This window comes from Camelus ferus, chromosome 4, assembly GCF_009834535.1.
Source record: "Camelus ferus isolate YT-003-E chromosome 4, BCGSAC_Cfer_1.0, whole genome shotgun sequence".
In the NCBI taxonomy this organism is placed as follows: Eukaryota; Metazoa; Chordata; class Mammalia; order Artiodactyla; family Camelidae; genus Camelus; species Camelus ferus.
Window position 1 is genome coordinate 31,008,449 of NC_045699.1, and position 24,594 is coordinate 31,033,042.

The following is a 24,594-nucleotide window of genomic DNA, read 5'->3' on the forward strand; positions in this document are numbered from 1 at the left end:
TTGCTTTAGAGCTGTGCTGTTTACACAGTAGTGCTAGCCACATGTGGCTATTTAAATTTAAAAATTTTAAATTTTGATTCCTCAGTCACACTAGATACATTTCAAGTGTACCATAACCCATGTGGCTAGTAGCTACCATATTGGGCAGCACCTATGTGGGGCATTTCCATCATTGCAGAATACTCTCCACAACAGTGCTCTTCTCAGTGCTGCATTGAGGTGGGCAAATAAATGAGGTGCTATTTAATTATGATGGTCAGAAGAATGCTTTCCAACTTGCAAAATCAGTCATAGTCGTAAGAATACTTTGAAACAGCTAAAAGCACCTCCCTCCCCAGTGGCATCAAAGTGAATGTGGTCATAGTCCAGCTGCAGTATTGGCTATTTCATTGATCTCCAGAGTTGATCTGGATGGTGCACCTTCCTCTCTCACAGATGTGTGGCCTTTTTTCAGCTGAGCGCGCAATCAGTGAAAACGATCTACCCTAACAATGGAAAGAGCATAATGAGGTTGTGACCAAAAGTTGTTATCAGAATGCCTGGATTCATATTCCCACCACTGTGTCGTAGTTTCTGTGTAACCTTGAGCAAGATACTTAACCTTCCTAAATCATAATATGTGTCTGATGGGATGTTTATGAGAATTGAACAAGGTCATATGTATGAGGCATTTAACATAGTTCCTGGTACATGTACTTGATTAGTATAAACCACAGAAATGGGAAAACGTATAATATTCTTGTTTGAGGGTATGTGAATGTCCCCCACATTCCACATAATCCTAAAACATCTCACTATCAAGATGGAGCGTCCTTTGGCCTGTGAACTTTTTCTATCACTCGGCCAACTGACTGCTCAATTAATTGCTTCTTACATACCCATACTGATTTAATACCATTGCGTACATTCCTGTAAGTATGTTAAAATCCTCAGTAGATCTCCTATGTAAGTGTCCATGAGAGCATGAGATTTAGCTATTTACCTAGATTTTCTTTTTTTGGCATTATCTTTGATATCTTTCAACATAATCTGATTCAGTCAGGGTCTCAGCAGGAAACAAATGGTGTATCCAAAGGAGAAATAATTAAAGAGAGTTTAAGAAGGGTCTGTTTGTAAATGTGTGAACAGAATTAAGAAAACCAGGGAGGAATGGTAAAGCAACCCAGGACTAGCAATACGGGGAAGTCTGCCTGTCCCTAGGTCTAAGGGGGAACAGGTGATTCTGGCATCAGGCGATCTCCTTTCCCCCTTAGAAAGGAGAGAGCAGAGATTGTGAGGGAATAAATACTTGGACAATTCTTTCTTCCATCCTTCAGATTCCTACCAGTGCCTTTCATTGGCCAAATGCAACTGGAATCCAAAGGGTAGGGAGGCAGTTAATGTCTTCCTGGGCACAGAGCAGAATGGAGAAGGATAGAAAGTAGATGGTGAAGGGCAAATGGAGGCTTTCTGGATAGTACTTTTACAGGAAGTCAAATTCTGAAAAAGAGTTGTTCTTGTTGCTTGTGTCTGATAAGTTTATTAGCTCTATATTTGCTAATAAAGGCTTCGAATGATCTTATTGCACCCCAAAATTATCCACTCTTATTTCACCTCTATAAAATAAAGGTAAAAAGAGCAAATCTGAATGACAGTGCTCTGCAAAGTATATTTTTTTAATCCAATTTAAAAAGTGGGACTGGATAGTTTTATTTTCCAAGTAAAAAGAAAAAAAATTTTTTTATTTGCTTAATTTGTAGTTGACTGTGGTGCAGAGAATAAGAAATGAAAATCAACGCTTTTCCTACTTTCCTCGACTAAGTAATTTCTTGCTGTGGATGAGTAGCTACTTGCAAGACCGGTTTAATTAATGCTGCACTCAGATGTTGAAGAATGTGGGAGTTTGTTTTAGTCTTGACCTCAACCTACTCAAAAGGAAAATAATACTTGGTTTAGAGATTTAAATGCTATAATTTACAAGTAAGCTCTCTCACCAAATGAATTTGAAATAAGTATCAGAGGGAAGCATTTAAAATTTGGCAAAGGAATAAAGATTTGAAGATTGCAGTGGTTTCTTTTACTGGAGGGGAAAAAAAAAGATTCCAATTTAATTGGATTTCTTTACAGGTTGCAGCTGTAAGTGCCTTTGCCCAGACTCTGCGAAGATACACGTCGCTCAATCACCTGGCCCAGGCAGCTCGTGCAGTGCTTCAGAACACTTCTCAGATCAACCAGATGCTCAATGACCTCAACCGTGTCGACTTTGCCAATGTCCAGGTACTCTGCTTTTTTTCAAAACATGTCTTTTAATGAAGGGTATCCAATTTTTTTCTTCTTAATTAGGATCATCATATTTTCAAAGTTGTATCTATACACATGCACAGTTATATTCACAGAGTCCTGACAGAGGAGAGTTTTACTCAGCCATGACTTTACTGCTCCTGTTTTGTGGTTCAAGTCTGCTAAGATGTATAGTGCTAGACAGCAACACATTCACTAGGGTTTGCTGAATAACTAATGGAGTAATGACAGTCACAGTCATGAAGTTCGGGAGGCAAGAGATAAAACTCTTCCACCTACTAGCTGTGGAGTCTTGGGCAGGTTACTTAACTGCTCTCAGCTTTACTGTCCCCCTTTTATAGCACCTATCTTAGATGATCATTTCTATATTTAGTAATATGTAAAGCCCTTTGCACCATATCACAGAGAGAAATTTATTTTTAGTTGTGCTCCACCTGAAAGAACCAAGAACAGCTCTAGTTCAGAGTTTATTATAGGTGCCTGGTAAATATTTGTTCATTTGAAAAGAATTGGGTGCAATATATTTGAGTCTTTTGATCACCCAATTGAAGGAAATATTTTTTAACATTGTAGTGAAACTACTCATTTATACTTTAAAGATCACACACAAAATAGTTACTTTAGGAATATCATTATGGAATCACAACAGATATTTTATCTCACATACTAAAGTAATGAAGCTAATTGTTACCAATTATAAAAACAGTATCATTGCTCACTCAAAGCATAAGCAACAAAGAAAAAGATATAAGTTGAACATAATCAAAATTTAAAACTCTTGTGCTTCTAGAGACCATCAAGAAAGTGAAATGACACCTTCTAGTGTTGAAAAATTTTTTGCAAATCATGAAAAAGAACATGAACACAAATATATGTATATATATGTATGACTGAAACATGCTGTACACCAGAAAATGACACAACATTCTAAACTGATTATAATTCAATTAAAAAAATTTGCAAATCATGTCTGATAAAAAATTTATAGCTAGACTATATAAGGAACTATTACAACCCAACAATAAAAAGACAACCCAGTTAAAAATGGTCAAAAATCCAAATACATTTCCCCAAAGAAGATATACAAATGCCCAATTTAAGCACCCCAAAACTCATTCATTAGCCAACAGGGAAAAACACATTAAAACATTTCATTACCGCTAATGGGTATTATCAAGAAGACAATGGAGTACAAGTGTTGATGAGGAGGTGGAAATACTGAAACTGTTGTACACTAGTGAATGGAATGTAAAATGGTACAGCCACTTTGGAAAACAGTATGGCAGTTCCTTGAATGGTTAAACATTGAGTTACCATATGACTTGGCAGTTTCACTCCTAGGTACATATCAAGAGAAATGAAAACATGTTCATCTAAAAACTTGTTCATGGATTTTCCAACAGCATTGTTCATATTAGCCACATAAAAATAGGAACAACCCAAATGTCCATTGACCGATGAATATATAAACAAAATGTGGTATTCCACACAATGGAATGTCATCAGGCAATAAAAAGAAATGAAGCTCTGATACATGCTACCACACGGATGATCATTATGCTAAGTGAAAGAAACCAGATACAAAGGACCATATGTTGCATGATTCCATTTAAATGAAATGTGCAGAATAAGTACATCTGTAGAGACAAGAAGTAAGTTAGTTGTCTAGATCCTGTAGACTAGGAGATTGGGAGGTGACAAATAAGGGGTATGGGGTTTCTTTTTGGAAACTACTCTGTAAATAAAAGAAGCCATTGAATTATATACTTTAAATGAGTGAAATGCATGCTATGTGAATTATAGCTCAATAAAACTTTTTTAAAAAAACAATGCCATTGCTTAAAGATAAACTAATTATTACTCCATTTCTTAGAAATTTTAATCTGCAATTCTGGTCTAGTTTTATCATTTAAAATATATCAAAAAGTAATATTTGGGCTTGATTTATTTTAGGGTATAGTTAATTAGTTGAATTCATTCTGACCTTCATGAATTTGGGCTTAAACTTCTGATGTATAAAAAGTTTTTCTTAAATCTACATTTCTATATATTTTTTCCTGTATTTACAAATACATACACACATGCAAATACATAATCTCCACAAGAACAAACTGTCTCAGGTTTACAAATCCATTAATTTTTCATGTTTCAGTGGACTTTACATTCACTGATTTTAGTAGGAACGTTAATGGTTCATACAGTATTGTCTTAAAATGTATAATGTAATGTTTATTTCAAATCTTCATTCAGAAAAGGTATGTTTAAAATTACCTTAAGAAAAGTTGAAATAGTAAGGCAATGTCTAGTTTCAAAAAGTAATTTTTAAGTTCAGTAACAAAATATATTTTAAAATGATTTCTAATAATATCTGGGAGAGATTTAAAATTTTCTATTAACATTATTTTCATTTGTGTAGTTGTGTGTCTGTAACCCTATGAAGTAATTATAGAAATGAGTTCTTACTGGTTATAAACACCAACTTTGGCAATATTATTGCATGTAAGTCAGTTATACATCTATACTACCACTCATTCTCCACTCACCAACTTTGAGGCTACCTTTTCCCTTCTTCCTTTATTCTCAATTACCAAGTTTTTCTGGGTCCACATGACAATTACTAGTGCTAAAACCTGTGCGATTAAATATCTGTTCTCCAAGACCTCTTTCTTTTCCTCAGAGGACCATGAACACAGTGGCGTGCCCTCCATTTCTCCCTATATTTCACTTCTCACAACTCTGTTCGTTTTAATGGGTAATCTCTTTCTAAGGGTGGCATATTTTGTCTTAAATTCTCTTCTTTCTTTCCTTTTCTGTTCCAAGTTTTGCCTGGTTTTCCGAGTTCTCTGGTTTTCTCAGCCTTCTGCCTCCCGTTCCACCTTTATCACCCTCTCCTATTTATGTGGAAGTTGTCCCTGCCCCTACACAATTAACCTCAGTAAGACTGACACTTACAAGGGTGATGCTCCTGTAATAAGAAAATTTTCATTGAAACAATGAAAATTACATGTAAATGTATATATTTTAGTACTCTAAGATCTTGAAAGTTCTAAAAAATTTCTTTCAGGATGTCCATAAATCTGTTTCACCATTTCATTCTTTTCTAATTAAATCTTTTCTTCATGCATTCAAGATGACTTTCCTATTATGATATAATTGGTTCTCTGTTTTATTTAACTGATAGCATTACATCAGCATTGCTTTCCAATTTTTTTGTGTGTAAATGGATAGCATTTCATTTACAATATGGGCTAAATAGGTTTGGGTGAGTTGACCTGATAACCTAACTTTTTGCATATATTTGTGTTTCTGTTTTTAAAATCATTCTGATTTGGAAGCTACTGACTCTTTATCATCTTGAGTATAATTTATTTGTAAATTAGTAACATTCTTATGTTCATCCTTAGCTTTTTCCAGTGTAGAATTGAAATAGCCAAATCCCTTCACAAGGGGAAATTTACAATGTGCACTATTGTTAGTATATACTATTTTCAGTCCTGAGAGTAGTAAAATGAAGTATAATATAAAGTCACTTATATAATATTTAAAAAGCCAGAATAATGTCCCGTGGCTTTTTTTTCTCTAAGTTTGGTTTTAGGTTATCATTCTATCATGGCAAATACTAACTACTAAGTAGTGAGTTTGAATTTATGTTAAGAAATGAAAATAAATTCTTCCAGGGATACTAGTAAGTTCCTCCTGCCTGTTGTCATTACATGAGCAAAAAACATCTCCTACAGTGGGTGTAGAGTTTCAGTTTTGCAAGATGAGAAAGTCCTAGAGATCTATTACACAATAAGGAGCCTATTAGTTAACAGTCCTCTACTATACACCTAAAAATGATTAAAATGATAAGTTTTATATGTTTTTTACCAGAATTTTTTAAAAAATGCTTAGACATTAATGAAAAAATAAAAACAACCTCCCCTATCATTTTCTGGAGGCCTAAATTCTCCCCTGGGTACTCTCCTAGACTCTCCAATTGATATAAAATGTCTGGGAGTCACTTAGCAGTAAATTTCAAAAGATCTTAACTATTCATATTACATAAATCTATCATGTAGAAATAAGTGCAAAAGAAAGTGAAGATACAGTTACAAGATTGCTAATTCCAGCATATTTCTGATTGTAAAAAATTGTAATGAACATAAATTGTAACCATATGGAATTGGTTTTGTAAATAATGGTATATTCATGCGCTAAAGCATATTCAATCACTGAACAGTAAATACAGTTCCTCATTTGCCTATAAGGAAAGACAGCTATCATATATATTTAAGTGAAACTAAGCAAATATCAAGTGTAATATATAATATGATCTTCTTTTAAAATAACATATATATACATAAGTGTACATATATATTTATATGTTACATGTGAAGAGTTTGAAAGGTGTATATGTTAGCATGTAGCTCGCTCTCAATATTGGCATTTTAGAATTTTTAATATTCCTTTTTATTTATATTTTCAGTTTTTCTATAATCATATTTTAGTGTACTTAAAATATTTAAAAGTGACTTTTAAGAGGTAAAATCCGAAGACTTTATCACTAATTAGATAAGGGAAAGAAGGATAGTAGGTGGTATCAGCTGGGAATATAGAAGAAGCCCTGGGTTTCCCTGGAGAGAAAATGAATTGAGTTTGGACATTTTGTATTTGAAGTACCTTCTGGTTGAAATGTCTCTTGAATAGGTAAAGTCTGTGGGGTGAGGAGAGATGCTGGAACCAGAGGGTGGAGATTACGGATTTGTTCAGTTGAAATGGGCAATTTGAATACATTAGTCTTCTGAGAACAGATAGAATGAAAGCTACAGACACCCTGCAGAAAAATATACACATGTTTACAATGTTTTAGATATAGAATTAGGGCCTTCAGAGACACCTCTCCACAGAAATCTATCTTGAAAATATTACCTGTACATAATGCACCCAGCTTAAAAATTCTTATCACATTTCATTCCTCTAATTTTATACTTAGGGAAAATGAGGCCCATATAGATTAAATGAATTGCTTGAAGTCATTTAGTTGATTGAGGCCCTATATTAAAATCCATGCCCTCAGTCAATGTTATATTACCAAATAGTTTCTATTCTGACCTTGAGAGTGTAGGATTCTTTCATCCTAAAAGACAACATTGCACTAGAAACATTATAAAATGTATGACAACCACTGAAAATTAACTTTGAAAGTTCCTATTTTCTTTGCCAACACCAAACATGAAAGTTTCCAATCAGAACCAGAAGGAGAGCTATAGTAATCACATTTCTTGGCAGGTAACATGTCTGCATTTTCTCGAAATGATTTTTGTTGTTGTTGCTGTTGTTGTTTTCGGTTCTGTGAATTAATTTGCATTCATAGCCTTGCCTTGATAGCCCATGAGACTTCAGTTCCCAATCCATAAACCTCATGCAGCATATGGTTCTACCTCAGACCATTCAGTGTTTGTTTCTGTTTTAATCCGGAGGGACCACTTTTGGCCAATTGAATCTATTTATCCATCTGACTTACACTAAATCTTTTCAAATGAATTGGCTTTAAAGTTTTATCTGATTGGGAGTAAAAAGAGAGAGTATAAAAGCTAAAGAGAGAGAAAGAGCCTGCATACTGTAGGTTCAGGCTCCTATTTTTCTTAAGTAATCATATATTTTAGTTTTTCACACAGACCAGCTAGTGTAGAAAAACCAAGTCATGGCTTTTTTGTCACGTCATTTTTTCAGGCACAAGGGCAATGTTAGTTTCCTTAACAAGTGACAAGTAGTCATTCATTTTCTTTTTTCTTTATTTATTTATTTTGGTGGGGGAAGTCATTAGATTTATTTATTTTTTAAATGGAGGTACTGGGGATTGAACCAGGACCTCATGCCTGCTAAGCATGGGCTTTACCACTGAGCTATATCCTCCCCTACCCCCACTCTCTGTTCATTTTCTTAATTCATTTAATTGTTTGAAGCTTTCAGTAAAAATTTCCCATGCATACATACAGTTTGTGTACTGACATTGAATGAAAAGATGCTGGGTTGAACTTTTCCTTTGCCTTCTGTGTACTGTCCCAGGAGCAGGCCTCCTGGGTGTGCCAGTGTGATGACAACATGGTTCAGAGACTAGAAACAGACTTCAAGATGACTCTTCAGCAGCAGAGCACCCTGGAGCAGTGGGCCGCCTGGCTTGACAATGTCATGATGCAAGCACTGAAACCCTACGAAGGAAGACCCAGTTTTCCTAAAGCTGCCAGGCAATTTCTGCTAAAATGGTCTTTCTACAGGTATCAGCTCAGTTCCTCCTCTTCTGCAGTTATGTGTGCAAGTGCTTCTCAGAAAGAAAGAAACGAAACGAGTGAAGACTTTAGTTTGCAGAAACTCCCTGTTGTGATTATCTTCAACTCAACTCATGATTACACCTTCATGGAATTGTACCAGGAGGCTTAGGGAAATAAAAATTCTGCTAGAAAAAGAAAGCCTCTTACTCAAAGCCCTGGAAGTTCTCAGATGGGAACATCGAAGGTTCCAGTCTAGATAATACGTTCAGTAACAGTGACAAAAGGGCTGCAGTCCTCCCTCTGGCAAACATGCATTATTTAGGCTTCTTTCTTGAGGCCGTACCACCACTCCTCTTATCATTCTCTAGTTCAGTGATTCTCAAACTGCAGTTCCCTAGACCAGGAGCATCACTATTGCTTGGCAACACATTAGAAATGCATGTTCTCAGATCCCTCCCCCAAAACTACCTGAATCAGAAACCGTGGAGGGGAGGCCCAGTAATCTGTGCCTTTTAAAATATTATCCAGATGATTCAGATGCATACGGAGACCCACCTAGTTAATTTCTTAATTTGATCCATTACAGTTGTTTTCAAACCTTGCTACATCTCGGAACTAGTCTAAAAGACAAAGCAAAACTCCTAGGTACTTCCCCAAACCTACTGAATCAAAATCATGGTGGTTAGGAAGTAGTGATTAGGAGTAGGGGTAATCAGAAATTTTTTCCTCAAAAAGCTGGCTCCTGGTGATTCTAACACGGAGCCAGTTTAATATCCAGTAATCTAGTAGACGGTACAAAATGAATTACTTTTTGACTAAAATAATACAGATATAAACGTTTTGTTTTTGTAGACATAGCAGAACCTCAGAAGATAAAAGACTATTTGATATATGATATCAAATGCTGGGATGAGTTGTTGACCATAGGTCTGCTCCAAGAGTTAAAAACAGAACCTTGTACGTTGGCATATACAGAATTGACACATGGAATTCCATTTTGTAAGATAAGTTAAATAAGTTATATTTTTGATCCCAGCATTTATTCTTGTGATGGGAGTTCATTTTTTTGCTTCTTTATATAATGGTGGCTCCACTGGCTTGGGCGTAAAAGCCGTATCTGCTTTGAGGTTTAGGCAGTCCTCAGTTTAGTTCCTATGTAACCATGCGCATATCAGAAAGTGGTGACCGCAGGCCGTATCACTGACTGTGGCTGTGGGTACACTGTCGGGACATCTGCTTTGGTGAGTGGTAGGAGAGAAGGTATACAAAGAAGCAGCAGAGTTTAGAAACTAGTAGTGCTTGTGAACCCAGTTAAGTCCAAATTACAGAATTTTCATCTTGTTTTAACCACCTTTATAAAGATGGAACCTGACTTTCAGTTATGATGGTAGTTGCTTGGTTTTTATTGTGACTTCTTTCTTTCTCCACTGATTTGGTTTAATTCTTATTTGTTAAACTGAAGTAGAGCTGTAGATTCACTGTGTATGTTTAGCTAGGAGTTAAATTATCCTTACATCCTGAAAATAGTTTCCTAGGGTCTAGCTCAGGGTCAATACAGTGAAAGAAAGCCTGCCGGTATTATGTTGTTGTTTTGTTTTTGTTTGGGGAATGGAATAATTCCCCAGTTCTGTCTCTCATATATTTAATACCTTTATCCCACATGATTTGAGAAGCACCTTATTAAGGTGCTAACTCTGTGACCCACTGGTATGCTTCAGTAAAGCCAGTCCTAGGTTTAGATCTGGATGTCAATGAAAAATGTATTGATGATATGTTTTCCTTTAATAAATGGGAAACATTTGGAAAACATTATCACAGTATCCTCAAAGTAGATGGAGCAATAGTAGTAGTAATAGTAGAATTCAAAAGTTTAATTTGGGAACATTTCTTAGGAAGATTTCAGATATTTTCTCATTTGCTTACAAGTTGATTTCATTTATTTTCCCCCAGAAAATCATATAGATGGTATGTGTGCTTCATGAATGATGAAACAGAAGTTACACTAGCTATTGTTCCAAAACCTGTATGACCAGAAGCAGAGTGCATCCTCTACATCAGAAAAAGCAGGGGTTCTTCTGCTTCTTACTGCTTTCTTATGTTGTTACGTCAGACTTGCCCTTACTCCTTTCTGAGTATTTTTCTACCTGTATTTAGTTGGTATCATTTTAGAAATACACCCCTGGAGCCTTTGTATCCACAGAGATCTGTTGCAGGTATCTTGAAAGAAGAGAAAACTACTTACTTGTAGTTCTTGTTCTCTGCAGAAATGTACAAACCCAGTAGATCATCACTTGCCTGCCCTCTGTCCTCCGTGAGTTGGGGATAATTGGCTTGTTATTATTAGACACGATTATGGTTATTATTTTCATTTCAAAAAGTCTTGAAGGCATACAGTTCAGGGCCACAGAGGGAAAGTCATATTCAGAGAGATGCATACCTCCTGCTGGTAGGCGAAGTCAATAGCTTAGAAACTTGAGAGCCTATAAAATCTGACCTGTTTTTTTTTCTTCACCGAGGCACAAGAACATATTGAGTAATGAAAGCTATAGTCACCAACTACCAGAGAAGAGAATTACAGAGTATTTTTTAAAAATATTTTTGGCTTTGTCATAAGAATTTGGCAGTCACATACACCAACCCTGCGTATTCTGAAGTTGGTTAATGTCATAATTTCTAAAATTTTCTGTGTGTATTTACGTGCATACAAATAAGGAAACGGACTGCAGAGAATCATGACAGCATCAGTTGACATATTGCTGCAAACACCCTCTGCTCCAAATCGGGGTGAAGGGGGTCTCTCCTTGCCTAACCTGGCTTTGAATGGTTGCTGCTGGCTCCCTGGGAGGTGGAAGAAAATATCACCGCCTTTCTTGGGCAGAAATGCAGAAGTTAAATGGGCCATTTCCCAGCTTGTGTGTTTTGTGGATAACAGAACACAGCATTCCACAGGGCCACCCTGAGGGTCAACCAAGTACCCCATTTTTAAAGAATGAAATTTATAGCTTTGATACAGTGACTTGAAAGGGAGCACAGGGAACCTAGTTTGCCTACAAGTGAACAATATATGTCTTCCAAAAAGTAATACTCTTTCAAAGTTAACTGTAAGCACTATTTGAGAAGAGAGTTCACAGAGGGAATCACAGGTGTGATTCTTCTTAGGAAGGATGTGATGTATCCCCAAAGACATGAGGAGGTGGACTGAGTATCATGTTTTTGGGTAGATGTTTCAGTTTCCACACCAGGAGATAAAAAGATAAATACACAAAGGTATTTCCCATCCGTTATAAAATAATTAACATTTATAACTCTGATTTTAAAAGGAGTTGAATTCATGGTAACTTAGCAACATGAAATTCAGTGGAGTCAATTTTGCAACACAGAGAAGTCTGAATCAGACAATAGGTTTGCAATTAAACGATAAATTGTGTCATTTGATACTTGGCTTGTAGGGCAGAAGCCCAACACACATAGCATAAAGTAGACATAGCATTAATAATAGAATTCAACTGATTCTTTTCTTAACATATGACAGTAATTTCATAGCATGCTTATGAGTTTTTTTTTAAATAACTAGATATTATAATGGAAGGTCTGCACACTTTTTTTTTCTTTTTCCAACAGAATGTAGTATTATATGTACACTTTATGCTGAAATAAGGTGATTGCCCAACTGTCCAAAAGTTTCCAAACACCTAGAATAAAATCCAAAGGCCATATCATGGCCTGTGAGACCCTACGTGGTCCAGCTGCTAGTCCTCCAGATCCCAATGTGTATAAATGTTCATATATGAATGAACCATATTTTTTATACTCAGTATCCTACAATGGATATTTAGTATTGCCCCCTGTTGTCTTACTAGTGTAAATATTGCTGCAGTTAAAACTGTCTTTGGTCATTTATGTAAAGTTCGGGAATTAGAATTGCTAGGTCAAAGGATTTGTGCATTTTAAATTTTGACATGTATTGCCAAATTTCCCTCCATAGAACTTTTGTGGATTTATGCTTACAGAAACTGTAAATGAGAAAGAGTTCTTTTTCCCTTACCCTCTTCAACACTGATCTTTTAATTTCTTATAGTGTAATAGATGATATGTGGTATCTTACTTTAATTTGCATTTCTTTCAATTTTGTATAAGATTAGTCGTATTTGTATATTTGTTAGCCACTTGTCTTCTCCAGGCTATATTTTAAATATCTGCTGTCTTTCTTCAGGAGGAGATACGTAATTAAGAGTGACTATTCTACTCCTTTGTTACTTTATTTTTCAAAATTATTTACTTCACATGATCAAGTTTGGATGTATGTGTAAAAATGTTAGACAATGTTTTATTGTTATTTCTTTTTGTTGTTTTTGCTTTAGCTTTTTTAAGTGGAGAATTCTCTGCCTTTTAAAATTTTACCTTAGGGAAAAAAGTGTTTAATTTCAAATAGCTATTAAATTTGTAGTGATTATTTTTTACAAATAAGTAGTGTGTCACTGAATTTAAGGAAAAGCATGCATTGAATTATAAACAGCATTTTGTCTTTATAGCTTTGACATATAAATGGAAGTATTCATTTATCTTTAGTGATTATAGAGTTCTAAACTGAAGGTATTCATTAAGGTGTTTGACTCTAAGGAACCATTCACTAGTACTGCTTTTTAGGATAATAAGGGTATTATCAACTCTAACACACGTAGCAGTATCGTAATTGGTAGTTTTCTTAAGATCGCACGTATATTAATTATCTCATGTGATTCTCAGGCCAGTCCTGAACTTTAAAATGTTGAATGACATGCTCACAATCAAGATCACATAGTGGTCAACACAGGTCTAACTCCAAATGCATGCTTTTTTTCCTTTTAGTAAGTAGATGCACACAAGTGAGAGGCCCTCTGCCGCCATCACTCAGTGACCCTTGTTCTTGCTGTCGTAACCAGATGAGACTGAGAGGCTCGGCTCCTCCAGTTCTGTGTGTTGGACTCACAGTCGCTTATATTCGAGTCTTGTTCTGTTTATTCCTAAGTTTATTTCACAACCTTTAACCCATGTGATCCTTTAGATAATCACATTAAAGATTTAGACCAAATATACTGCTTTTATTTTCACCCAAAAGGAAAGACAGTCTCAGGGAAGTGATTTGTTTGAGACTGACAGTGAGTTAATGATGAGCCAGAATCAGAGTCCAGGGCTTCAGGGTTTCAGATGTACAGTGATCTGTCATGTACAATGATGTGTTAGCAGCTTCTATATAAATAAGGCTGGAAAGGAAACGGGAAATAAAAGTACATTCTCCTGTTTTTCCATCTGCCTGGCATTTTACATTTCTTCATTGCAAAATCAAGCTTTGGAATATCAGCCCATACGTTTGAGATTCTATCTCCTCCTCCTATCTGAGAATATAATGGCAGTTTGAATTTGTGTAGGCCAGAAATCTCTAGAAAAGGCCACTAAATGAAAGTGAGGAGAAACACACACACACACACATTCCACTCTAACAAGTTGGAAATATTCAAGAGATTGGAATTGCATGGACAAGATTAATAACTGACATGTCTTCAGTGAGGCCAGAGTTTCATTTTGACTCACTTCCACTTTGAGTATAATGGAGTGTACTGTTAGTATTTTATTAATGATATTGTTCAGATTTTGATATTTTGTAAATAAACATTCACATTTTTCAAAGATATGCATTTCTTAGTTGATTTTATTATGCTATTTCTAATAGAAGAGTCACCTTAATTTTATGGAAATCAGTGAGAAACTAGAATCACTTAATAAATTTGTCTTCCAACAGAGCTAGCAGGGATCCCTGTACACATTCTACTTTGCCACATCTGGGTACAGTGCTTAGTATATTTTGTAAACTTGCTCAGGCACGAATACATGTTTTTCCCAAAGTTACTCCAGAGGACATCATCATTGAGAGATGGTAACACAGTGTTTACCCATCATCAAGACTTTCACTTTGAATTGCTTTTTTTTTCGGTGCTGATGAGTTGTTAGCCTTCCAAAAATCTTTTTTATTCAATTCTGACCCATCTGTGAATTTTAATAGAGTCAGCAGACTTGCCATGATAGTAAAATGGTTTTTCCCCAGTGCATATCTGTCTAGCTCTAAAAAGGAGCTATTCAAGTCTCAGTGAGGGTGACGTCTGTACCATCCTGCTGAAAGAGATGAGCCAGCTGTTTTCCATAGTGAAATCACTCCATGGCAGGTTGTGTGCTATCTATACCGACCTTTTAGACCTCTGACTTCTTTTAGGAGAAAAAGTAGATTGATCTTGAATCCTAGCCACTAATATTGGCTGCATGTATGTCTTTTCTCTTGGAACAGCTCAATGGTTATTCGGGACTTAACCTTACGCAGTGCTGCTAGCTTTGGCTCCTTCCACCTGATCCGTCTACTCTACGATGAGTATATGTTCTACTTAGTAGAACATCGTGTTGCCCAGGCAACAGGAGAGACCCCTATAGCGGTCATGGGTGAGGTAAGAGAGGTTGAAAGAGCTCTGACTCACAGGGCTTTCTTTAAAAACCTGAATTTTATTTTAATCTAAGTATGTTAATTATTGATTACAGCAATGGTTCCTAACCAATGACTGTTGGACCCCAGAGGGCCTTTGTAGTTATGGCAGGGGGTTCTTAAATCCCTCTGTTCATATGTATTTTCTCAATAAAAAGATTCTGAAGTTTCATGTGAAAGTTCATGGATGTTTCAATATGCTATAAAGGTGTGTATGTAAAAGAAAAGCTTGAGAATCACTGGACTAAAAAAATCCTTATTAACTAGAAAATAAGAAAGATTGTTGTTTCTGATAAGGCTAAGTGCTGGAAATACAGAAGGAAAATTTAAATATGTATTTTTGTAGACTTTTTCCAAGTGCTCAAGAACAAAATGAATGATTCTATTTCAGAAGGAGAATAACAATTATGATGAAGATGATAGCGAACATTCTGGGGGCATTTACTATATGCCAAACACAGTCCTAAGTCCCTTATGTGTAATAAAGCATTAACACTTAGAGCAACTCTGTAAGATAGGTGCTACACTATCCTGTTTTACAGATGAGTATCTGAGGTACAAGAAAGCTCAGGCATAGGGAGGTTAAATCATCACATAGCTAGCAAGCTGTGGAGACCTGTTTCGAATATTCAGGCTGATTTTCATACCCATGCTCCTAATTACTAAAGATGTAGGAAAAATATTCTCTTCCTCATAGTTTCTGGATAGCGTCAAAATGTCATATTTTCAACATGTTGAAAAGCTAAAACTCTGAAGTTACTATACACAAGGGTTGGTTAATATAATGAGGGATAAATGCACAAACTCATGTGATTCAGCCCTGGCTGACTTTGTTGTATTGACGTGGGTCAGGTTTTGCTGGATCACACCAGGTTAGGCAATGTTACAAGGTACTCACCCAAAGCAGTAAAGAAGGCGTGTTCATTTTAAGGTCTATGTATATGCTTATTTGAATTTTGAAAAGTAAAAAATGTTATATGCTTTTCCTAGTTTAATAAATATGATAATAGAGTTACAAATAAATATATATTAAAATATCTTAAGGACCTTTATAAGTATTGTAATATAAATAAGGTATATGTGAAACTTACTCAGAATATTCTTCTTTCCCTCTTCTTTAAAATCCCTTGCTGTATGCTGATCTATATGTGTTTGTATAATGCTTCTTAATGGTGATTGTGTTTAAATGATGCCAATTATACACGGGTGAGATTAAGCAAGATTCACTGTGGCTTTCAAATTACAGGTAGGACCTCATGCAATCAAAACAATCTGGACTTTTCTTAAATTTGACTTCCCCTCTATGCCTCTTTCCTTATTTTTTTCTATAGATGCCTGGTTGCAAAATATCCAGTTGGCAAGTAGATTTCAATACTATAAAATTTCTTAATTCAGCATTCAAAACTTCTGAGATGACATGCTTATGATGACATGCTTGTGGTATAACACGTTTGACAACTTCCTCATGCTCCAGGACTTCTTTAACAGGATGACCAGGATAACTGATAACAGGGATTCCCATTAACACCGTGTGGCTAATCCTGATGCATGGACTCTGTGTCCCTTGCCTCTCTGTGGAACAAAGGCAGTGGTCATAAGCCAGTGACACAGTGTGCAGGCATAGTGGCCTCCTCATGTGCTTGGACAGGCAGTACTGGCTCACCAGCATTAAAATGGTCTTACATAGTCAGTACGGCCAACCAGTCTTTCTAATGGGCATTCTTTTTTGCTCTGTGTAAGCAATGGAAATGAATATGGCAGATTGCTACATAATTCAAATGTATGATATAAGTAAAATCTAGATCAGAAAATAAGATAAAAAACCTTCTCTGAGATCAAAGATCTCAGCACACCTCTTGAATTCTTTGCTTGCTATCCCCTTACCCATAGGAAAATCCTTCGAGCTGTCTGTGCTAATCCATTGTGCAGCCCAGGCCAAGTAACGCTTACTTCACAGGTTTAATCTCCCCATAAACCATTGATGCCTCATAGACCAAATGGCCGTTATAGACCTGTTGGCTATGGTCATATTACCGTGTCTAAAACTTCTTGATTATTGGGGAAAGGAGAAGGAAATTCCAGAGACAGGACGGCTGTTTTCTCACGTGTCCCTCACCTGATATCCTAAGCTTACCTGAGAAATAAGACTGGAAGTGAAAAAAAGGCTTTCACGTGTCTACCCTCAGTTGCGTTCTCAGCTCCTTAGGTAACTTCCTTTTCCCAGCAAGTCTAAAGTGCCTGTGCACGCAATAGGAGCAACACCTCCGGCCAAAACCCAATGAAATCCATAAAAATCATCATCACCCTCTATTGCAGCAAGCAGTTTTCAATCATCTGCAATAACAACCACAAAAACAATAATAATTGTTACTATTTATTGAGAATTTATTATACACTTAATGAAATTAAGCTCTTGATTTGTTTGCTGCTGGTCCTTTCTTAGTAAATGGTACCCTCCCTGTTACTCGTGCTGGATACATGAGCATCATCTTTACTTATCTTTCTACCTTGACCTTCATATCCAACCAGTTACTGTCTGCTCTTCCCCAACCCCTCCATAGTGCAGTCAATATCATCCTGCAAAAAAAATGCAAACCTGATTGTTATCCCCACTTAAAACTCTTTCGAGGCTTTCTCTTCTGTTAGTTAAGGCACAAGTCTTTCCTTGGTCCACAAGGTCTGGCTCTGCCTCTCTGATCAACCTGAACTCACTCCTCTGACTCCTTCTGTTGTAATCACAGTGGTCTTTTCTCTGTTCTTTTTCACCAAGCTTTTCTCATCACTGGAGCACTGTGTAAATGGTTCTTTTATCTGGAACCCTCTGCCTGACTCTCCTTGCCCATTCTAACTCCTTTATGTCTTAGCTGTCAGTCCCTCAGAGAGGCCTAATTTCCCCCACACTATCTTAAATGCTCCTTTTCTCTCTGATTTCTACTTTTATTTTTCATTCTAGAACCTACACATAATAATTGCATGGTTCTTTGTATGATCAGTTTAACTGAAGATTTATTGCCTGGAAATAATAGAGGACTTTGAATTCTACTTATAGTTCCATCATCTCTGGTGGTACAATCTTGGGCACATCACGTTCACTCATGTTGAATCTCATACTTATCTCTGAAATTAATTTATTCACTTATTTAAGAAGCATTTCTTATGTATATACTCTAGACCAGAACACTATAATATTTAGAATATAGTGATGAACAAATGGATTTTGATGCTACATTCAAGGAGCTTACATTTTAGTAGGGGACACATTTATTAAATGTTCAAATAACTACATAGCTACACATGCTGATAAGAGCTATAAAGAACAGTTAAAGAGATATGGGAATACTTAAAGACTACTATTCACTTAATGAGTGAATATTATTTTTAACCTACTTTACAGACACAGAGCCACCAAGTAACAGGCACACACAGTCACACAGCTACTAGGTTGTAAAATCAGGTTCTGAAACCAAATCACCTGGCACCAAAGCCCTTGCTGTTACTTGGCCACGCTTATTACCAGCTGCAGGATGGGGTGAGATTGCAGTAAGAGTAACTGAGAAATAAGTGAGGAGAAAGCTGAGAAATAGTCACAAACTTTGCTGGACATTTGTTTTACCTTTACAGGTGCTGTATCTGGAGGAGGTGTCAGACAGCTCAGTAGATCCAGAAGCAAGGGGAGAGGTTTCCCTTTTATAGTAACTTAAGGACAATTAATATATCTTTTCATTAATGTGAATTCAATAAATGAGTTTTTAAATTAGCATTATTTACGTTATTTGAGCAGGCAAGAGAGACCAGTACATCGTTTTATAGATAAACCCAGTGTACAACATATAAAGTTTTATTTTTGCATTCCCTGTAGCACTGTCATTTCAATTGCTGAAATGAAGGCTACCATGTAATGGAACAGCATCGTAACCACGAGTTTTCTTCTGTATGCCAGCCTGCTACTACATTAACACTGACTAGTAAGTCATTTAAGGCGTTTGCAGTTCCAGAGTTCAGTAGTATTATTTTTTGCCTAGATGATAAAAAGGAAACAGAATTTATTTACTGCTAAAATATATGTGATTTTTAAAATTTTTCTTTAAATATTATAAATATGCCCATAGACTTTCTGGCACTGGTAAAATTTTAAGAGCAGGAATAAAATAAACAAGTTGCATCTGTTTGCACACCTGTTAAATTTTAAAAATCATAAGGATTTCTGTGCAGCTTTGACAAGAAAAATTAAGCAGAAATATATAGAAGAATTAAGCAGAAATATATCCTGTTATTTGGATTTTATGGCTATTTGGAATATATTTGGAAGTTTATGGCATAGTTTATTTCTTTAAAATATACATAATCTGTTAATATATTCACTGAATCTGGAAATGTTGAGTGCTTCATAAAATGATTTTCTGTGACACATTTTTATATTTAATCCTTTAAATATATTTAAATTCTTTATTATAATTTTTTTTAGTGAAGGCGCTGGGGATTGAACCCAGGACCTTGCACATGCTAAGCATGTGCTCTACTGCTGAGCCATACCCACCTCCCCATATCATAATTTAATTATATTTATTATATCTAAGCCACCTATATAACCAACTTTTTGAAATAAAAAATAGGAACCAAAAGATGCTTTAATTGCTCAGTTGTGAATATCAATATTAAAAAGAAAACATTTTAGTAATATTTTTAGGGAAAATAATTGAAGAACCTTAAGGATTTACCATTAAAAGAAAAATGTCTTCAATTCATCAAAATCGGTGCACTCAAAGTGAAAGGAAAAAACTCTTCAAAACCTAAAACCTGGAGAAGAGCAATAATAATTTACAGGCAAGGTTTTAGGATAAACGTTGAGTGAAAAGTTCCATTTGATAGAAGTACAACATCTGTAAATAAGCGTGGATGCTTAAGGTAAAATCAAATTAATGAAAAACAAATTTCAGTGAGCATTTTTCTAGTGCAACTAAAGAATACACTGAAAACGTACCTTGACTTCTTACAGAATATTTTAAAAGAGAAGACTCATATCACAAGTTAAAGTCATTTGCAGAAAAAAAATGACATCTTGGAACAGTAGTAACTTAGAAAGTATAATGAATACTTGTCATAAATTATTTATTATTTACAATAAAGCTTATTGCTTATTAATATTTTTCTAATTGAGGACTGGCCTTGTGGCAGTTACTGTGCTAAAGTGTTTTACATTCTTACTTAATATTTGCCGAAACATTGCAAGGGATGTGTTAGTGTCACCAGCTCATCAGTAAGGAAAACAGAGGTTGAAAGTTGCCCAACATCAGAACTAGCAGGTGGGAGAGCTGACTGGAGAAGCTGGGCTGTCTCACTCCAAATAGCCAAGTGGGTTCAATCCACATTTTAATTTTCACCATATAAATTGTTTTTAGGCAGTTTCAGAATGGGGACTAATTTATTTTTATCTGTGCTTTACAACTCCCTCAAAAGCATGCACACTTACAGTCACACACAAACCAGATGCCTGACGTGTAAGCTTTCATTATTTTGTTCCAGGGCTGCCTTCCTCTGCTTTGCAGGATGCATCTTGATAGTCCTACCACCCTTCCCCTCTCTACTTTTTGTTAGTAGACATTTTGAATATGCAAACTAAATAGAGTATTAGTCTACGCAAATGCAATTGGAAAACTAAATCTGCCAGAAAACAACAACAACAACAAATTACACCCTTCAGCTCCTCCGTACCCACCCACAGATCAGACCTAAATCAAAATTATGTTTTTAGAGTTTGCAGTTGCTTTTAGCTGTAAATCTGCTCCTCTGCATTAGCACAATTTAACAACTTAAAAATAAATGATGAAAGTGACCCCCTGGAGGAGAGACATGGGAGGCTACTCTTCTGCACTGTCATCCTCCAGTTCCCAAGAGTTAGTTCTGCAGACGCTCTCCCATTTTTTCCCTCCTCTTTCCTGGTTTGCCATTCTTTTCCTTACTCTCCTGGCATTTGAGAAAAGCACTCATGGACTCAGCAGCCCAGGGCTACAGCCTGTTCCCTCTGGGATCCCTGCTCATCAGCTTCCTCTGCTTGATTTCCTTCCTTGCTTGCTCTGGGCTCTAACCTCTCCTTGCAGCCCTTCAGGGAATGCAGTTTTTTTACTTATAGCTGTGGTCTCAACACAGTCCCACAATAGGTGCCCGAGAAATACTCATTCAAGGAAGTACAAAAGAATGATGGAAAGACAGACTACCAACTTACAGGACTTTTCAATTCCATGATGGCCATACTGGATTTCTGTATCTGTAAAATAAAACCCCTAGACCAAGAATTGCCCCCTGTCTTCAGACTGTGCCTGTCAGTATTTCAGAGAACCGCTGTATGAAGTTGGGTTTTCACAGGTGCTTGCCAATTAGAGATTAGTCTTTCGAAAGAGTTTGAAAGTGGGAAAAGAGAAGAAGATAGAAGTTCCGGATTTCTTAACATTTTTCAGGAACTAAAGTGGTCGCTGTGGATATCAGCAAAGAAAACTCAACCCACTGTCCTCTTCAGCAAAGTCCACCAGTGGGCTCTTTGCTTAGAAAATAGTTAGCCTGGTAGCCCCGACCTCCGAGTCAGCTGGGTGTGAACGAATCTCTGGTGTAGATTAAGCATGATGGCTCCCCCTGCTGGCCTCCTTGCCACACCCTGTCATCCTGTGCCCAGCCCTGGGGGCTCTGGCCTTGCCAGTATCTTTCTGGTACTTCTGCTCACAGACACAGGCGAAGACTGTGGTTTCCTCGTCCTCCTGATAGAGAAATAGCCCTTGTTTGAGATGGGCAAGGTCCTCAATTCACAGCAATTGTTTCTGCTTTTCACTATCACTGTACTGAAGCATACTCCCACAAACAGCAGCATTTCCTGCAAGTCTGTGGGCCGGGTGTGACGACCCTGCAGGCCCTTCAGGTCTGAATCACGCGAGTTGTTTAGGGCTTCTTGGTGTGAAGAGAGCGTGTTTCCACTTTCCTACCGTTGTCTCTGCAGTTGATTTCCAAAGAAGAGAAGTGGTATAACCAAAATAAGAAGGGCTCCTCTGACATAATAAACGAATACCTCCACGGTTTCCTGTTAGACAGTGAAGGTGGCCTCAAGGGAAGCCTGTCTTTAGTCAGGAACATCAAGGTTCATTTCTTTTCAGCCCAGTTGTATTTACATAAAGTGTATGCTACCAGGCCCAACCCTAACATTTGCAGGGCCTATGTACCCTACATCCAAATATTTTAAAAGTTATGAATCAAACTATAAGTAAAATCTGTTTAATCCACCTAGGTTGATAAATACATTTTTTAAAAAAAATTTGGGGGCGTTAATTTGGTTTACTTATTTATTTTTAGAGGAGGTGCTGGGGATCAAACCCAGGAGCTTATGTATGCTAAGCATGCACTCTACCACTTGAGCTATACCTTCCCCCAATAAATAGTTTTTGATAACAACTTAGAAGGCTGGGTTTATAGTTTATACGATTCTTAGGCTCCTCCTAGACCCATGCCAGAAAATGGTGCATAGACCTAGCTGGCCCGCAGCACCCGCTCTGGCCCTTAGACGTCCCTTCTGTTACGTGTCATTCCTCATCCTATACTATGAGGAACCTCGTGCGCATGCTTATGGACACCTCCATCCAATGTTCAGGTTGCGTCCACCCTTTGCAAATAGCTGCCGCTTGTTGGCGATCCCTTCTTTCTTCTGAAGGGTGGAACTTGGAAAGAGACCTGCCCAGGCCTGAAAGGAGACTCACGGCCTTTAGTCAGAGACTTCTGGGATCTCAGGTAACAGAAATATGATCTGAGGGGTGGGAGTGAGACACAGGCTCCAGGAGGGCACATCCACTTGGCCTGGTGGACTCCATACACTATGGGGAGGGCCATGGCCACAGAAAAGCCAGAGCAGGGCTTCCTGGCATCGGGCGCAGGACAGAGGCCCCTCTTGGTGCAACCTAATGGTAGCATTAAATTGTTCCTGTTTTTGAAACTACTTTTCCCCTCAAAAGCAACTGAGGCCTGTATTCTTATTTCTTCACTCCCTGCATGCTCACTCATGAGTGCTTCTCAGAGGTTCTTTTAATTGAATTATAGTTGATTTACAATGTTATATTAGTTTCAGATGTACAGCATAGTGATTCAGTGTTTTTATAGATTGCACTCCATTTAAAGTAATTACAAAATAATGGCTGTATTTCCCTGTGCTGTACAATATATCCTTATTGCTTGTTTCTTTTATGCATAGTAGTTTGCATCACTTCTTAGAGGTTTTGAAACAGTATAAAAGCACACAAATTGCTGTGTTCCAGGGTGCAGAGGGGAAAAAAAACCTGAACAGTTAGAATCATGATGAAGATATGCTACCTGGGTACAGAGTGGCCAACAGCAGACATTGCCAGGAGAGCTGGCCAGCCTGAAGGAGTAGAACCAACAGCGAATGTAGGGCAGAATCTGCCTCGGTGTGAAGCAAACTGGCAGAAATCTTAGCCATCTTAGCAAGTTTCATTAAAACTATTTGGAAATACATAGAAAAGTATACTTACAAGAAAAAAAAAAAAAAAAAGGAACACAAGATTCTACCAAATGGAACATTAAAATTCCTTGCAAATTTTATAAAATTGGAAATCACTTTAAAGTCAGTAACTATTTTTTCTCAGTTGTGAAATCCTGTACCAATGCTAAATGCAATGCTTTGATTAATTTGGTTCTCTTTTGGAAGACATTTAAAGAAAATAATAAAGCTCTCAAATCTCTTGTGATTGAAATTTCAAGACATGTCTCTCCACCATCAAAAAATCCAAAATACTTGTTACTGCCTAATCCTTTTGCTATCAGTTCTACTAACTTTGGTTAATAGAACTGAAATCATAGAAGATTGCTCAGCTATCTAAGATTTGTAAAATTCAGGACTTTACAAAGTTCAAGCTAAGTATAGAATGTTGAAAGATTGGAATTGGGTTAGGAGGTTCCAGATCTGCATGTGAACAATCTTCCTTCTTCTATAGGAAAAGCCTTAAAGTTCCTTATTCCTTCATTGACATCTTAGAAGAACAGAGAAAGAAGTAGTTAGTTAGGTCAGGGTTAGATATTGATATTCATCTGAGCTCATCAGAGTTATTTCTGGCTGTGTGATCATCCCCATTCCACCAAACATACAAAACACACACACACACACATCACCATCCTTCTTATGGTCCTACGATTCAGTGAGTTCTAGGGCTCTATCAACAGTATTTGCAAACTGAGTCTTGAAGACAATATACCCTATTTCATATGTAATGAAGCCTAAGTACCAAAGAGGATTATGGTCTGGAATCACATAACTAATCCTGGTAGAGCTGTGATTCAAACACAGGTCAGGCTGGCTCCACACTCTATGTTGCTCCTCCTGCTATGCTCAAAACCTAAATTTAAATTCCATATTTCCCACTTAATACCTTTGCAACCTGGGCAAGTTATACATGTATCTCACTTGAGTCTTAGTTTTCTCATCAACAAAATAAGCACAAGGACCATTCCTTCACAGGGGTATTGAGAGGACTAAGGTAGGTAGGTAGGTGTAGGTTACTAGGT

The 24,594-nt window shown here is 36.8% G+C and overlaps 1 protein-coding gene across 3 annotated transcripts in view; it reads left to right on the forward strand.

Annotated features, from left to right (window-relative positions):
* Positions 1–24,594, forward strand: part of RFX3 (regulatory factor X3) — a 277,856-nt gene that overhangs the window by 233,773 nt on the left and 19,489 nt on the right. For all 3 annotated transcript variants that reach the window (XM_032477755.1, XM_032477754.1, XM_032477756.1), the window contains 3 exons: positions 2,107–2,256; positions 8,332–8,540; positions 14,854–15,007. In XM_032477755.1, coding sequence (XP_032333646.1) covers positions 2,107–2,256; positions 8,332–8,540; positions 14,854–15,007 — 513 coding nt within the window. The remainder of the gene's footprint in view (positions 1–2,106; positions 2,257–8,331; positions 8,541–14,853; positions 15,008–24,594) is intronic.